The sequence below is a fragment of the Emydura macquarii genome, unplaced genomic scaffold, assembly GCF_026122565.2.
Source record: "Emydura macquarii macquarii isolate MOO-44397 ecotype Brisbane River unplaced genomic scaffold, CSIRO-AGI_Emac_v2 contig_1027, whole genome shotgun sequence".
Classification (NCBI taxonomy): domain Eukaryota; kingdom Metazoa; phylum Chordata; order Testudines; family Chelidae; genus Emydura; species Emydura macquarii.
This window is the reverse complement of record NW_027131164.1, coordinates 18,530,639-18,548,506: the sequence shown is the minus strand read 5'-3', so window position 1 is coordinate 18,548,506 and position 17,868 is coordinate 18,530,639. Positions and strand designations below refer to the sequence as shown.

At 41.5% G+C, this 17,868-nt stretch overlaps 1 protein-coding gene across 3 annotated transcripts in view; it reads right to left on the bottom strand.

Moving 5' to 3' along the window:
- Nucleotides 1-2,629: 2,629 nt before the first annotated feature.
- Nucleotides 2,630-17,868, bottom strand: part of PXDN (peroxidasin) — a 141,409-nt gene continuing 126,170 nt past the window's right edge. For all 3 annotated transcript variants that reach the window (XM_067544836.1, XM_067544834.1, XM_067544835.1), the window contains 3 exons: nucleotides 13,990-14,122; nucleotides 6,738-6,851; nucleotides 2,630-5,648 (listed from right to left, as the gene is read on the bottom strand). In XM_067544836.1, coding sequence (XP_067400937.1) covers nucleotides 5,523-5,648; nucleotides 6,738-6,851; nucleotides 13,990-14,122 — 373 coding nt within the window. In that variant the 3' untranslated portion in view covers nucleotides 2,630-5,522. The remainder of the gene's footprint in view (nucleotides 5,649-6,737; nucleotides 6,852-13,989; nucleotides 14,123-17,868) is intronic.

The following is a 17,868-nucleotide window of genomic DNA, read 5'->3' as shown; positions in this document are numbered from 1 at the left end:
CAGACCATAAGGCATAGGAGGAAGTAGCCACCATTGGTGATCCCAAAAGGTCGGAGGTTGAAGTCACCTCTCCTCTCTTTTCTCTGCAAGTAGAGGAGAGTAACATCCCACTGAATACACATAAGATCCCTGAACAGAGAGCTAAGAGTCAGAATCAGAATCTCCTTTAACATATTCCTTGGAGGTGATAAGTGCTCTCCTTGGATGGTAGAAGTTGGTGGAATTGGGAAGTTTTGTCGAGAAAGGTGCTGTCAGTGACCCAGAGGATCTCAGTACCAAGAAATGCATGGAATCTCACAGTAGAGGAGACTCCGATTCATTGTGTAAAAAGAGGTCCCTTCAGCACTGGAACGCCTGCAGTACCAGAGGAATGATGAAGGTAGACATCAATACCAAGCGTGGGTACCTGGCTAGTATGCATGGCAAGGTGATCCTGTGAAAGCACAGACTGAGATGGAGCAGCCCAAGGTGCCAAAAACATACCAAGGATACTAAGGAGCCGATCTCTTTGCTGTAGAATGTCTGCTAACATGGCTGTGACCAGCTGGAGCAGAGGAGATCTTTGGTACTGGGTCTTTTTTTTCAAAGAGGCATGGCTCTTAGAAACCTTAGATATCTTTGCAGTACCAGATGCACCTGGAGCCTCAGTAATGCTCCTCTTAGGGTCTGATGTCTCCAGTGACCGAGACTTCTTTAAAGGCGATCTAACAGTTGTGCTCTTTTTGATGGTTGATACCAGGAGTGCAGATGTAGACCCTGAATCCCCTGAAGCTCTCAATAACCAGGACCTTGAGGAGGATGGGTAGTGGTTGTCTTAACCCTTGCTGTTCTCAGTGACTGGGACCCGGTGAAGGACGGGGTAGCAACAATCTTACCCACAGAAATTCTTGGTGACCAGGATCCAGAAGTAGATGGAACACTATGTACAAGTGCTCTGGTCAGAAGCTAATTTCAGGACTTGCTCCATTATGAGGAGTTTGAATTTTATCTACCTATTATTATGGGATCTGCTTTTAAATGAAGAGGAGGTTTTTACTGCTTGAGAGTATGTAGGTATCCCACAAGTACTTAAGACACAGAGTATCTATTGCTAACCATGATGGATTACAGGCAGCAAGAACAATGTTTAAAGCCTGGGGATCCTGTCATACCCCATAATAAGCATCCAAAAATAACGCCATAAATGGAGAAAAACACAAACAAGGGGGAAAGAAAAACCTCAAACTAACTAGAACTAACTAACTATTACCTAACAAACACAGTAGAGTGAGCAAGGTCAATGCTGTGTCTCAGGCCAAAGGCAGTTGAGAAGGAACTGAAGGCCATTTACCCACATAGACCTATACAGCTTTGCTACAGGGCATGAAGATGTGTGGGGTGCATGAGCGGGCAGAATGGGCATTGTTACCAAAATTCTGTGATCAAAGGCACAGGGAGGTGAACGCATACCTCAAGCAGAGCACCCATAGGGACACTACTTGAAAAAGTATAATATCTATGTTTTCTGCTTCTTTAATTCATCTCTTCTGATACTTCTTACAACAGTTTTTTGTAGCTTTGGGAATTATACTTCTGGAATACATTAGCCTTTAGCTTTTCCTGTTGCATCATATGGTAAACATAGTTTTCCCAGAGGCATATTGATTAAATTGTTTTACAAGCATCATCGCCTGAATAGCACTAAATGTCTATGAAACCAGCCATTTTCCAGGTTGATGGTCCTAGGGACTGGCTAGTATCCATGAGGCCCTTGTCTCTCACCAAAAGATATGAGTAACTAACACTGACTTCAACAATAACTCATATCCGATGGTGAAAGAACAGGGCTCTAAGAACATCTTTGCTGGCAAAGAGGGGGATTCTTTGGTTCCCAGGCAGCAGGACTGGGTCATGACACCTGCACTGAGTCCTAATCCTGCTCTACCCCAACTGCCCATCTCAGTGACAAACACTCACTCGTGCATGTTCTACCATAGCCTAAAAAGTAACAAAAGGAAAATGGCATGTTCTTGTAGCAGAGGCCAGAAGCAGGACTTTCTGGTATGGCAACCATAGCAGTTCAGTTCTGTAGCAGCAGCCAGGTGTTAACAAACAGTATGAGCCTGAAACCTCTTCAAATAGTAGAAGAGGGGGATAGAAAAATGACAGTGTACTCAAGGTGGTAGGAAGACTGAAGGAATTGTGTTGGAATAGGGCATGGGTAGGTGATGTGAGGCCCCCAACTGTCCTTAATGTCTCTGAACAATTTATCAAGGGTGAAAAAAGGTTAATTTCAAAAAAACCTTCAATGTTTTTTTTCTGGAGAACGGACTGGACTGGGAAGTTGTTGAGTGCCCAGCTGCTAATAACTAATTCTTTCTCTGATCCTGTCTTTACCCTCTGTCCTCCCTCACTGCCAGGAGTAAATTGCAAATATTTAGTTTCACCACCTAAATAAAAATCTATAACTTTACTAAACTGACAATGGCTTATTCCACTAATTGATAATTCTAGTGTCAGATATGGAGGGTTTATACTAAGCTTCTTGTATGAAATTGGTGGTCTGGCTATTTGATAAAAAAATACACACTTTAGATTCAAGAAATTAACACGTAAACTATTAATCAAGAAGAAATCAAATCACTATTTGGAAATGTGGCCCATTTATTTGAACTGAGAAGCATTCATTACACAGTGCAAATGATTCTTTGGTAAATTTACTGATTGCAATAAAAATAACAAAGACTTTGCTTTTGGTAACAGTTTTAAAAAGTAAATAAATATGCACAATTTTCAGCACATTACAGCAATATTCTCACAGTGCATACTGAGGAAATGATCATCCAGCCACTGGCCACTGTTTCAGAAGTGTTCATATGAGTGCTGAATCTGTAGACACTGTAATAAAAGTAAATTTATACAACCCTTGCTTGCTTATTACATTTAAAATCATGGGTGAAGACCTGTTTTTTCTTTATGTTTTATGTTTATGGAAAATAACTCAAGATGACAGAATCTTTTTATATACTGTATGAGTAAACACTGAACAAAGAACACCATATTCACTTTACTTTGGGGCAGAAAGCGGCAGAATGGGATCCATGGTACTGTTGTGTAATGTATAAATGGAAAAGCTCTTCTGCTATGATCTGAAATTCTAAGGATATTTAATTAATATAAAGTTGGGGGGAAAGGATTAAATTAATAACCCATTGGAAGCACTTATTTTACTGGTCTATATAACCATATACATACTTAAATTATGGTATTTGGTCTGGTATTGCAAGTCTTTCTCTTGAGGAATTCTAATTGTAGATCAATGGGAGTTCCTTGGGGGCTCCCAAGGTGAGTGTGTGGTTTGGACTCTCAAGAAAACAGAACCAAGTACTAGAATAACAAAAAAGGTGAAGGAATGTCAAGCCTTAGATACTATAGGATATTCAAACATACTTTCCACACAGTTTCTAAAAATATTAAAATAGGTTACATAAGTCAAAACTTTATATATAAAATCAATTAAAATATTCTTAAAAATATAAACGGTAGCACCTCATTTACCTCTAACATACATCGTTGTTTAATACGCCTCTCACATGTACATATTACTCTTATTACATTGTCAAACAAGCCATTGTTGTAAGCTTGTAATATGTACCAAAGTTTGAAAGCAGTGTCATAGTATATAATTTATCAAATTATAGAACATTAAAACTACTAACCAGGGAAATTATGTGCCAAAATATTGTAGTGGAAATTGCATTGTTTCTATAGATTAGCTATTACATGCAAATGTGATTTACTATGCAAATTAAGTTTGTTTACATAATTTGAAAAGATGTACATGATTACATGTTGCTTATCTCTCTCACCAACAGAAGTTGGTCCAATAAAAGATATTACCTCACCTACCTTGTCTCTATAATGTTTACATTTGAGCAGATTTCATTAATCCCTAAATCCCTGATCCCTAAATCCTAACAACTAACTCCAAATTCAGAGAATTCAATAACTTCAACAGGAGCTTCTGTTTGAATAAGTACTGCATTAGGACTGCAGGACTAAGCCCTGAATTATAAAAAATTAGGATTTTTTCAGAGGAAGCACTGTAAATGAAAAACAAAACTGTAAAATGAGGTACGATAGTTGTCTTTCACTGAATGTAATAATATATGCCTGCTAAATAGATGAAGAACTGGTGTGCTAACACGTACACAGCTTTGATATGTTAACAGACATATATTCTATAGTGCTAAAAATGTATTATGTGAGCAGCAAAGTTCACTGGAGGATCATTTTTAACATAAGTGAGATATAGGGACTGAGCTAAAAGTATGCATGCACTAGCTGAAAATGGAGAAAACCTAAAAACTGAAATACCTTGTCAGAAAAAAATAGAAAGGAGTAGTCAATTCACAATTAATTATGAATGCTTCATTTTGATTGTTCTTTTCACAAACAGTGCCACAATATACTTATTGTCAATAGACAATATGTACAATGAATCAGTAGATATCTTTGTATACAAATGGCATGTGATGTTTTCACATTTTCAAAACAGGGCCATAGTAACTATTCATGTGAGCACATCTGAGATGGAGAGAAGCATGTTTGCAAATTGGACTTTGGATGGTCATTTTATAATGATTTAAAATAAATGAAACAAAAAAGTAGCCAGGCAATTACATAGGTTTTGACAAAAAAGGTTGTATTAATTTTTAAGATCAAATGCTACTTATCAGTCATGTATTGCTTCCTAAAGTGAGGAATAACATTCAAGGAACACTGTCAAACACTTTTTGTAATACACATTGTTTTTAATACCTTTCTAGAAATATTTATCTTTCCCTAGCAATTTTATGCTTTTCAGTTTGTTAAACATGGATTAATTTTCTTCATATTAAAAAGGGGTCGAAATGCAACTGATATTTTCTTTATTTCCTTGTCTATATACCATCATAATTGACTAAGTGATCAAAATAGAAGGTCTATGCACAGATAGCTTGCAGCAATTGGGCCTAGTAGCACAGCTCTGAACATAATTTTTTTTAAGGTTTTATTTTAGCTTTCCCTCTTCTGACTGTGTTAGCAGAGCTCTGAACATCAAGTCAGACTGAGACTGAAAAGAAAAAGAAATATTTGTATTGTGCTTATATCTCAAATGGGAAATACTCTAATTTTATAATGTAAACATTTTAAGGTAAGTCAGTTGGGGTGCCTAAAACTACTTGACAGTGTCCTTTTAAAGTAGCACCGGATTTAGTTTGTCTAACCTGAGAATCTTAACACAAAATTATCTTGACCTGTTTGTTTATTTCCCTTTCAACATTTCTGCAGTATGATTTTCTTTTCATGGGCAAATAATAAAATACATCATTTTATACTACCCCTCTGGAAATCATCTTATATTGTTACAGCACCATTAGAATGTTGTCATGTAAATCTTGATTTCTTGCTGTTGTTTTAAGCTTCTGGTTACCTGTATTTGCCATCAGCAGGCATCGTTATGATTTGAAGAGGACACAACTTAAATGTTTAAAGTAGATTTATGGCTTCTTTTCCTTGCTAATAGTTTGTTTTAAACAGACTGGACAGCAAACTCCTTTGACCTTCACTGGTGCAGAGCAATCAGTTGGTGGACATGATTCTACAAAACAGGTAACCTGACCAACCTGTATTAGAACAAATATAACAACAATTTAACACATATTTTAGCTTTGTCTACAAAGTAAGAGATATGGTATTTACATTATTCAGGAATGTATTCCCAGCCATTTTCTCTAAGGTTTTGGCTACTGTGATAAATGCTGAATGTACCGTAGTTTGTTTAAGGTTTTTTTTTAATTAACATTTAGAAGAAAGCATCTTGTATGATACTTCTTAATGGCTCTTTGCACTAACACGCTTTCTTCCCCATCCTCACAGTCTCTTCTCCTGAGTGTCAGTCCACACCTGCCCCACCTACCCTCTTCTATGCCTTGCTCCTCTCCTTCAATGTCCTCTCTCCCTTCACCTTTTTTTTTTTTTTTCCATTTAACTTATTCCCTCTTAACTAAACTCACCTAAAAAACTCATGGAACTAACATGACCTTGTGTTGCATAATATTATTAACTCTGCTCGTGTGTTATACTCCTTTATCCCACCCTGGATCTATCTTGCCTATTTAGACTCTAAGTTCTTATCTACTACTCCGTGTTTGTACAGAACCTAGCACAATGGGGCCATAGTCTTGCTTGGTTCTTAGGCATTATCACATTAAACATGATTAATAATTCAATTTAAAAATTATATATTGATTTTTTATCTAAAGTTCAGGGATCCCACAAAGCCAAAGTTTTTTCTCCCTACATTATATTCTTTTATTTCTTTCACTAAAGGTTAAAAAAAAAAAAGAAAAGAAAAAGAAACATTAACATTTTGGTATATGAGTTTTTACCAGTTTTTACATTCTATAAGAGACTGCTTTTGTAAAGGCTTCTACTGGGCCTCCCCTTTTTCACCCACAATTTTGCAAATACAATTAAACACCAATGGAATTTAGGATATTAGGTTATGTAGATGTGTAATGATTAGATTTTCAATCACCGTTAGACAGATGGATGTATGAATTGTATCAACTTCCCCAGCAACTAACTGCAGATACAGATTGAATCAACAATGACTTGAACCTACAAAATTGTGGGTACAACATTAGAGGCTGCATCTCAAAAACAGACCACAATATGTCTTAAACACTGAAAATGGATTCCAGCATACTCACTTTGCATTCACACCTAGTACAAGAGTCCCTTTTCCAGGTATCATTGCTGGAATACGATTTACCCTTTTCATCAGTGCAATCAGTTCTACTGAGACGTGATTCCAGTTTCTTTATCTGAAGACAGAAAAAATGTAAGTTATTAATTGAACCAAAGTGAAGCTTTTCCTTCTTAAGGTACGTACTCTGTCCTTAACCTTATATACAGTCCCCAATAACATTCATATGGGTGCATCTGTCTGACTACTCAGTTTTACAGCTGGTCAGATATAATGCAGATTTGGCATGGTGAAATGTTTCACTTCATCTATTACAGATTCAACAAAACTTTTACTGAAACACAGCAGAGCACAGGTTGCTCTGCCTCGCCCCCCAACTCCAGGAGATAGAGAGGTACAACCCTCAGGTACTCCGCCTCTCTACCTGCCCACGCCCACCCACATCTGGGAGACAAAAAAGCCCAGAGCCGGGGCACTCTGCCTCTCCCTGTTTTCCCAGCTCCGAGGGATGGTGAGGCATAGAACTAAGGTGTTCAGACTCCCACTTTCTCCTCAGTTCTGGGAAGTGGAGAGACACAGAGCCTCCACAAGCTGGTGGGTTGGCAGGGAGGCAAAGTGCCTGGGTTTTCTGCCTCTCTGGTAGCCAGATTGGAAGGCTCTTGTCAATTTCTCAAGCAAAAATAACAAGAACCTTCCTTAAGGGCAACTGGGAAGCCAAAAAATTCCATTTCATTTCTTCCTAAACAGGCCTAAATCCTAAACAGATTTTTTTTTAAATCCCTTTCCATTAAAATTTTCACATTTATTATGTTTTGTCCTACTTCGGTGATAAAACGTTTCCTCAAAAAATGTGGAAAGGGGCTCCCCTTTTTTGGTCAGCTCGACTCAGTATTACTCTTGAAAAACTAAAAGGCTGGAGGCAAGTGGCACATACAGAAAGATTATCTGCAAGAGAAGACTAACCACAAAGATATTTTCTTTCCTATCCTTGAAATATATACCTACAACCATATGAGCATCTAAGATTAGAAAACAAAAAAGATGACAAATATAAGTTTAGTTTTCTCTCTCTACAAGACTGCCATAAGGAAAAGAAAGATTAGATTACTAGGCTACTTTGAAAGCATTTGTAACTGTTCCACCCTTATTAACTTCCATGACCATTACAATGGTGCGAAGGGGCCATAAAACGAGTTTACCGGTCTACCTAGGGCAGAGGCGTGTACCTGGAGAGACCGTGCACTGCAGCAATACCCAGCTGTGAGAATGGTCCTTTGGAGCCATAGACAGAAGGGCACAATTTAGAGGCTACCCAGGCTTTCTTTTAGGCCTTGTTGACGCTGGCAGCAGCGTGTATGGTACTGGCACTATATGTGTAGCTACATGCTGCAGCAAAAAACATGCTGCATCCACAAAGTAAAGCTACACTTGGCAGTGAAAGGCTCTCGTGGGGGACACATTGGGGATACTCCGCTGCTAAAAATAGCAGTGTAGATGTGGGAGGCACTCTTTGGGGATGTGGAGAGCCATGCGGAGTACATTCCCTAAGGTTCTGGAATAAGCAGTGCCTTATGATTAATATTGCTTTTTATACCTATGCTATGGGTCTGTGTAGTGTACGTATTCTACAAGTTGCCATAAGATTTGTGCATTGTAGACCTACCCTTAATTGCACCAGTAGTAGAACCAGCCCAAAAGAGAGCCTCAGGTTTAGGGAAATGAAAATGCTGAATGCAGCTTGGCCAGCACACAGTACTCTGTATTCTCTCTCAAAGGAGATGTTTGCTCCTGAAGAAGCCACAGCATAATTCTGGTTTCCTCAGTATTGTAGCCACATGTCAAAGTTATATAGTTTAAATTAAAATGTACTTATTAAGAAGTATCTTTTGTAATAAAGATTAAATTATCATCTGAAGAGAAAAAACAAGGTTACTTACCAGTAACTGATGTTCTTCGAGATGTGTTGCATGCCTCCATTCATGGCTACCGGAACTTTTTTCCCTTAGTAGATCCCGTAGTCCCCCCTGGAGTCCCACACACATGCAGCGGTATATGAAGCCGCCAACTCTGGCGGCAGGGACGCGGGGTGGGTTATCTCGAAGAACATCAGTTACTGGTAAGTAACCTTGTTTTCTTCTTCGAGTGATTGCTTGTGTCCATTCCACTATAAGTGACTAACAAGCAGTATTTTGGAGGTGGGCCGGAGTTACCGGTGAACTGTCTGCAGCACAGCTCTACTGAAGACCACTACTTCCTGCGCCTTGGACAGAGGCATGGTGGGATGTGAAGGTATGTACCACCAGCCTGGCGGCTGTTTTGCACATGCCCCGCCCTAGCATTTCCACTAGGAAGGCTGTGGATGGAGCTTGAGTTCTGTTGGGTGAGCTGTGGCATCCAGAAGCGGCACCTTCATCTGCTCGTGGCCTAATGCGATGCAGGAAATTGTTCACAAGGAATTTGCGGTGGCTGGAGACCGGTGCGAGGAAGAGCTGCGTCGCTCTCCGGATGGCTTTGTACATCTGATGTAGAAGCCAGGGCCCCACTCACGTTTTAGCAAGTGCTGCCTTCTCCTCTCCTCTGAACTGTGTGGTTTGGGGAAACCTGGGGAGAATATGATTGTTCCAATGAGACTGGCACCACCTTGGGCCGGAGGGCCCAGTGCGGTCTCACTGAACCTTATCTTATCGACTACAGTATGAGGGAGGAGCTCTGGGGTCAGAGCTTTGATCCTGGAGACCTTCCTTGCCAAGGTAAATACCCCCAGGAAGGCCACCTTCCCGGAAGGCCAGAGTAGAGGGTATGATGCCATGGGTTCCCGGGGGGACGGGGGGGGGGAGGGGGGCGGAGGCCCGTGGGCCGTGAAGGACTGGGTTGAGATCCCAGGGAAGCACTGGGTCACAGGCCTACGGATAGAGCCTCCCACCCCCTTCAAGGACCAAACTGCCATCTGACGGGAAGACCGCAATCCCCTTCCAGTGGCTGATGGAAGTCTGTTATAGCTACTAGGTGGGCCTTCAGGGAGGCCACAGTGGGTCCCTGGAGCTTTAGCTGCAGAAAATACTTCCCAGATCGCCTCTACTGGTGAGAGGCTGAGCAGAGAATCTTGGGACTGCTGCCGGCAGGCAACAGCCACTTCCACTTAACCCGGTATACGGCCTGTGAGGAGGGTTTCCTGCTACCTCTCTGTACACCCTGGGCTTGTTCTCAGCGGCTCACTCATCGCCTCTCGGCCACCGATCGATCACTCCCCGAGGTGTTGGGGATCCAGGTCTGGGCACCACAGGTGACTGTGATCCTGGGAGCTGGAGTAACGCTGGCTCGGAGGCTCCCGAGGCGGGCGATCAAGAAATCCAGCAGCATGCTGAACCCGTGCTGGCGTGGCCAGCCGGAACAATCGGTATGGCATCTGATTAGCCCCTCCGTGTTGAGCAGGACTGTATGCAGGAGGGGAGGGTGGGAGAGCGAATATAAAGGTATCTGATCGCTACGGATGAATGGTGTTGGTGAGTGCCCCTGCCCCTGGACCATGGAGGGAGCACCACCATGGCCACCTCGTGCTGCAGACCGATACATATTGATTCCCTTTGGGGAACCCCCCTCCAGACGGTCGTAGACGTTCTTAGTAAGCGCAGCGACCCCTTGTGGTGAGGAAGAGTGACTCCTTGACTCAGTCCGCCTCGCTTTTCCTCACCCCTTGGAGGTGATCACCCCCAGGGCCCAAGGACCGATAGGCTGATGAATGGGCTCCCACCACCTGTCGGTGTAGTACCTGGTCGCCACACTGACTGACAGCACCTGTACCTCCTTGTTTTTGATAAAGTGGAGGGACCTTTCGCAAGCCCTGTGAGCGTTTCGCGGGTCTTCTCATCGGTGTGCCAACGCCCGTCCTTCCTTGGTCAGACTCCTTGTAAGCCGAGGTGAGCACTGATACGGCACTGTACCCTTTGCTTGAGGTGGCCGCTATCAGGGTACCTGAAGGGGCCTGTTCCTTGAACGGAATGTCCCTTCACACATCCCGAGGAGTCATTCACCAGACTCGGGAGGCTAGGGCTTGCTGCTGTCAGGTTATTATTATTTTTTTTGGGGTGGGAGGCAGGAGGGGAGGAGAGAGGATCGTAGCCCCTCGGTGTATGAGCTGCCTGCTCGGACTGTATCCCGGGGCCGTGACTGAAGCGGCCTAAGCGTCGGGCTAGCCAACCTGTGCCCTATCCACTGTCGGCAACCTTTGGCTGTTGTCGTAGGGCATTTGTGCATGTGGCCCATGTTGAGGAAGTCTGTCCCACAGCAGGTCTGGGACAAGAAGGTCTGGTCCGGGAAGTAACTGGTCACTCCGATGCCTTCCGTAGGCTGCACCTGAGTTAACGTGAGCTTTGTGCATTTACCAGCAGGATCCCGCCAGTCATGAGAGACGCCTGACTGGCTCACCTGCTCCAGGCTTGGGACCTGGGCCTGTCTGGGCAGACGAAGCACCGTCAAGCGCGCCGCTACCCCTGCCAGGCCTTCAGTAAATACCGTCGGCCAAGTAACAGACTGCAGGGTAAGCCGTAAAGTGTTAGAAGGGGTCACCCTTATGAAGTGGAGGAACCTTGAGGATGTGCATTCCTGATATCCAGGGTGGCATACGGGGCTCCTATTCCCACTACTGGAGCTGGGGGGACCATGCGAGACTTGAGCCCCTTGTTTGGTATTTGCACAACGACATAGGTCTGTCACCATCCTCAAATCCTCCCCCCTTTTTTGGGGGGGAACGAGGAAGTACCCCCTTTTTTTTGAGAGGGGGGAACGAGGAAATACCTTGAGTAAGACCTCTTCCGCCATCACCTGCGGGAACTCTCCCACTGTTCCTGGCTGAGGTGGATTCAACCTCTTAGATGTGGTATTGCCGCTGAGAGGGAGAAAGGGCGATGCACCAAGAGATGACCGGAGGCCCTAGTTCGCTAAGCTATCTCAGGGGTCCAGTGGGCTGAAGGCTTTCTGGCTCACCCAAGCCTAAAGGAGGGTATAGGGTGGGGCGCTGCCCTTGCGTTCATCAGCAGAAGGGCCTTTCCGATTGCCCCATAGCCAAGAGGACTTTTACTGAGGCTTAAGGAGACAGTCAGGGTGGATGGTATCTCATAGACCCCCTGACTCTGTCCCCTTGCCTATAGGTCGCAAGACGGCCGTGGCTGGCCCTCCGCTGCTGCTGTCCCTGGAGACCTGCCCAACACCTGAAGGTCTGTGGCGTGTAGCTGCCCAGGGAACAGAGCGTGGTCTAGGAGTCCCTGAGACCATGCAGCTCTGCCTCTATGCAAATGAAGAGAAGGCTGACCCGTTCATGGAAGAGCCCCTGATGAGCTGCTGGACCTTTTTGGGATAGCCCAGGATTGCAGCCACTAACCTTTAGGCATGCCGATGGTGGGGGGTATGGCTCTGCCCACCGAATAGGCAGCAACTGAGGGTGGCTGGAGTGCTGCTCTAGCTCCTGTGGTACACTGCTTCCCCCCAGCGCTTCAGGCAGTGGGAGTCAGTTAGCGGGAAAGCCTTCAAGCTGGAGTGCATGGCTTGAAGCCATGACACTGGAGCATACTTGCTCCCCATAAAAAACTAAGCTAGACTATCTTCAAGTGTCTAACTACCACTACAGCAGTTACTCATCTAACTAACTAATTAACACAAAAAAACCTAGTTTAATGTTTAAACACGGGGAATAGAGCGCTTGCAATGGAAGCGCAGGCAGTTCCAAGTAACGGCCACAGGCGGAAAGAAAGAACTGAGGGGGCGCAGGGCCGGCAGTACCTCATATACGCGACATGTGCGTGGGACTCTAGGGGGCACCAGAGCTGGCCCTACGGGATCTGCTAAGGGGAAAAAAGTTCCAGTAGCCATGCACGGAGGCGTGCACACACCTATAGTGGAATGGACATGAACAATCACTCAAAGAAGAACTTAAATCTTCAGAGGATTTTTTAAAAGGTTTTAGCTGAGTGCTCTAGGGACTAATGCAACAACTAAATTGTATGATTGTAACTTGCTACTGGCTGGGGAGTTTGTTTGAGTGTAAAAGTTATTATTAAAAAAAAATTTAAATCAAAGTTAAGCCATAAAAGGCCAAGAGTGGTTTTATTTTTCCAAATTAATGTTTATATTTTGGAGAACAATTGTGCAGCCAGTTCTACACCCATGGACTGATGGAAATAGAAGACCTTCCTTACAGCATTTTTAATATGCTAGAGTGTGAAGTAGGAAGGTCCATTTACATGACACCAAATCTCTTCCATACCAATTTCTGTATTACAAAGGAAAAGTTGAGACATTTATTGGGAAATATGTACTCATCCTTAGAGACTACACTTGCATGTGAATGATAACAATAAGATTGAAAATATACATCAGAGTCATCTGAACTTATACTGCTTTGGGCTCCAATTTACAAATTATCCATGGCTGTACAATTCAGATCTAGGTCCAAACTTGCCCACTGCTGTAAAATGATACACACTGTGGGTACAAATTGCACCTGCAAACAGGAAAGTCAAACAACAGTCTAGACAAATACATACTTATAAATCACTAACTTATCCAATACATGTAATGTGGAGTTACTTTGAAGGAACTTTACTCCTTATGACCAACTTTGGGAGTTCTCTGAGATGTAAAAAACCTTGTGCATAAATATTAACTTTTTAATGTGGCTACTATTATGGCTACTTTAGTTAGTCTGATTCTTAATTTATGCCACACTGTAAAAATCTGTTCAAAGAGATTTGAATTCTGTATATAATTATTTACAATTGCAATTTGGCACATACCACATTATTTCATTATCAATTGCATAGTTTATCACAGATATGCCTCAATCAACAGATTTAACTCAGGTGCACACTATAAACCCAGGTTCAATAAATTCCAGGTCTTAAACACTATAAAAGCATGAAGGAAAAAGCTAATTCCATAAAAAGATTCATACATAGAGAATGACTGCAGGCATGGAAAACATTGCTTACACAAGGTTCTGGTGACAGACGTCAACAAAGACAAACTATATAATATTTGTTTTAAATAGGACTAACAAAATATGCAAAAATAAACAGTAATATGTACACTATGTTCTGTGTTCCATTTTGTCAAAAGATTACAACATAAACTTTGGATTGAAGGGTGCAGGGAAAGTCTATATATTTAAGGGCATAGAAGCAATCTTTGTAAAAATGCTGTTTAAAGTTTGAAATAATTTAAATTAAATTTCAGATTAGAAAATGTCCATTACATCTTCTTACCTGATTTCTGAGGCTTGTAATGGTCTTTTGCATTTCTAAAACAAATTCTCTGAAGTCATTCACCACAGGCAATTTTATATGTTCATCAGATGCTGAAGTAGCATTACTAAAATGTTTACCCTGCTTTGTAGAACTGCAATAAGAGGAAAACAGATCAGAAGATTTACCCAATACATTTTCATTAGACTGTGTATTTGCTTAGGGACCATCCAAAATATAAATTATGAATAACTTAAGTACAGGCAGTTGGTTGTATAGGTTTTATTAAGCAAAACAGTACACCAGCACCATTGTTGCAAGCTATGGGGTCAGGGTCAGGGTAGATTAATTTATTACTCCTTATACTACCAGGGACTGGGAATTTTGATAACAGAATGCATCCATCAGTCTTAAGAATGTTATGTGTACTATGTTAGGGGACAGAAAATGTTGATAGTCAACACCATTCTCATGGCATAGCCTACCTTCCACAGAGAAAAGAACCAGTGAAATAGTTAATTTAAATATCCAACAATAGTCCAGAATGAAAGAGTGCTAATGATTTATTTCTGTAATTGTAATCAGCATTATGTTTGGGCTCACTTTAAAGTTTCTTCCTATGAACAGACATCAAAAAAAACATCTATGCTTGAAAATCCTAGTTTTTGAAAATGGAACATGTTGGTTTACTTGCCTGTTTCCAATTTAATAAACATTTGAAGTCAATAGTGCTTTTACAGTACAGAATACTTTAGAGCCACTTGTCTATTGCCTTTTGCATTGCTCAGTTGACATCGAGCAGAAATGTTACAAAATAATTTTAGTCAGTTCAATTTTCAGTGAAAATATTGTGTAAAGTCATCACAGAAATTGGACATATTCAATATTAATATATTATCTAGAGAGACTTAATAAAAACATTCAGTACAAACAGAAATAGTATTAATTATTAAACCATTTACTATGCAGTAGGGTATACCAAACATTCCTAACTGAGGGTTGCAGATATTAGTGGTATCTCTGTAGTAACACAATTTTTACACCAAGTATAAACACTGCCCTCGGACACTACCTGTATATGCAGTTTCAACATCTCTCATTTGGCAACCTGGGTAATTCCTCTCTATTGATATTTCTGTTCAAAAGTTTCTCTTTGTTATCAGGATAGGAGAAACTGATGTTTTCTTTAGAATTTCATTTTTATGGGACTTAACTTCTTCATAACTTTATAAATATGGGACAAAGAACTTTTACCTGTATATTATTGTTTATGCTATAGAAATGTGAAAAAGTTGGTAAAAGTTCACTTGGGAAGAAGAAGAAGAATTTACAATGCTCTGCTACTTCAGGGCAACTTTTAACAGTCAGTAAAGTGAAAATTACAGTGTTTGTTGAGCATTTTTAATTCCTACTCTTTCGTAGCATTATTAAATTTTTATATAAGTTGTTAAAATGGCTGAAATATTGTGCAACAAATTCACCACTGGTGTAACTTCATTGCTGTCAGTGGAGTTATTCCACGCATGAATTTCATTCAGTTTTGTTTATAATTCATCAGATATATGGAAGCAGCAATAACATGTTTTGTTTGCCATAAGAACACATGTTTTGTATTGATAGCCTTGCATTTTATCTAATGCAAAATTCTGCCAGCAGGGGCTCAGATTTTAAAAGCAAACCTCTGATCAAGTCACCATTCAAGCCCTTCAATTCACTCCTTTCATAATATTCACAAGAAGTAAGCCAAGAAAATACCCTCTGAGTTGTTGCCTTATCTAGGCTTCCACACATTTCCTGACTTCTCTTTATTTTCTAGATTATAAATTCTTTGGGGGTGGGCACTATTTGCATCTTGAGTTTATATAGTACTGAGGACCTTGTCAGTGCATAATATTATTAGGACACTGGTGAATGCTGAACTCATTAAGTCAAGATGCATCTTTTACTTCAAGGATATCTTTCTCTTTGTATATACTGCAACATAGCAAGAGGTCTCAATACCAAACAATTGCTGGATGAAACATTTTTATACCTTTTTCCTCATGTCATACTTCCACAATTACGGTCAGCAAAAGTACCTGAGCTGGAGCTATATTCATATAAAATAAAGGGTGATGGTGGGAAACACTCTCCTTAAGGACCCTTTACATTTGGAATCTGCTCCCCCTTTTGGCCCATAACAACCCTAGTTTATGACCTTCAGGAAGCCTGTGCAAGCCCACCTTTTCTCCTAGCTCAGGAATGGGGAGAATTTATGAGGAAAGAAAGTGGAAATGAACACTTGTTGATACTCTATTGGAGCGATTACATTTTTGTTGGTTCTTTGCTGGGGCCACATTTTTATGTTATGGCAGCAACTGAGAGAGGAAAGATGGTTTATTTAATGTGTATGTTGTATGTATTTAAAGAGAGCATCAAGGGAGCTGAGAACCAGGGGTGGACACTTTTTCATGGTTATAAAAATGAAATATATGAAGTACACTTCAAATTCCTTTTTGTACACTTATTCATTTTCCATAAGAGCTGGTTGGCATACAACTATATATCCAAAGTGTGGTCACACTACATTTTGTATTTATTTAGTCTTACTTAGTGTCACGCTGGCTGGGCAAGGGGGGCCCTTGAGGTGTATTCAGGAGCTCTGATTACTCCCTTCTACACCAGTCTCACACGGGGGGTGTCATGCTGGCTGGATTGTGGGGGTCGTTTAGTATATGGTTTAACATCAGTATGTCAAAATCATAATAATTCATCTGAGATATGTCATGTCAAGTACTGTTAGAAAGGATAAATTGTGGTAGGTAAGATGATAATACTTATGTTCATGTGTGATATATGTAATGGAAGTTATGGATATATTTAATATACCTGTATTTCAAATTGGGCTGCCTGAGACACACCCTAGACAGGATGGGGCAGGACAATAGCCTGGTTAATGGCCCATTAAGACACTCACAGAGGCCAGGGGCCCAGGGGAGAAACCAGAGACATGCCTGATAAGCCACCAGGACTTGCCCATGTGACTCTAGAGTTCATTTTAGTTCATGTAAAATCTCAAAAGCAGCCTGGCGAGGACCAGGGGGTATATAAGGCGGAGCCCGGGGAATCCATTTTGTCTTTCAGTCGGGATTCAGCTTCAGATACTGACTTATCTCTGGATCAGCTTTTCTACAACTGAACTGAAGCTGTGAAACAAAGGACTGAGTCCCATCCAATTACTGGATGTATACCAGAGGAACTTTACAAGGTTGCAAATTCCACAATTCTTCTAGAAACCTGATGTATATGGACTTTTAATCATTTGTATGTATCTGATTGCTTTAAGCCTTTAACATTTCTCTTATGGTTAATCTCTTTCTTTTTATAATAAACCTTTAGCTTTAGTTACTAAAGGATTGGCTGGCAGTGTGGTATTTTGGGTAAGATCCAAACTTATATTGATCTGGTACTGTGGCTGACCCTTTGGGGTCAGAGGGAACCTTTTTAGTAGAACATAGAGTTTAAACAATTGGTCTCTTTACTGGACCTAATGGCTGACTGGGAGCCAGATACTGGAATGCAATAAAGGGGGCTGTGTGTATTGGTATTTTGGGCTTCTTGATAACCAGTGTGGGAAGTCAGAAGCACTGTTTGTGACTGGTTGGGAAGCCTGGCTTCAGTGCCACCCACCAGCGCTGGGAGAATCTGCTCTCTTTTCACAGCCTGCCCTGGCCTTGGCATTATCAGGTGGCTGCCCTAGGCACGGAAGGGTCATACTTAGTATTCTCGTATCCCAAGAAAAGATTCCAACAGACTCTGAGGGAGAAAGCTGGGATCACTGTCTTGGCTCACTTAGTTTCAGGCTTGTGAAAGAAATGAACTGAAGAGTCCTGAACAGTGGCTTGATCAGAATTTTACTTT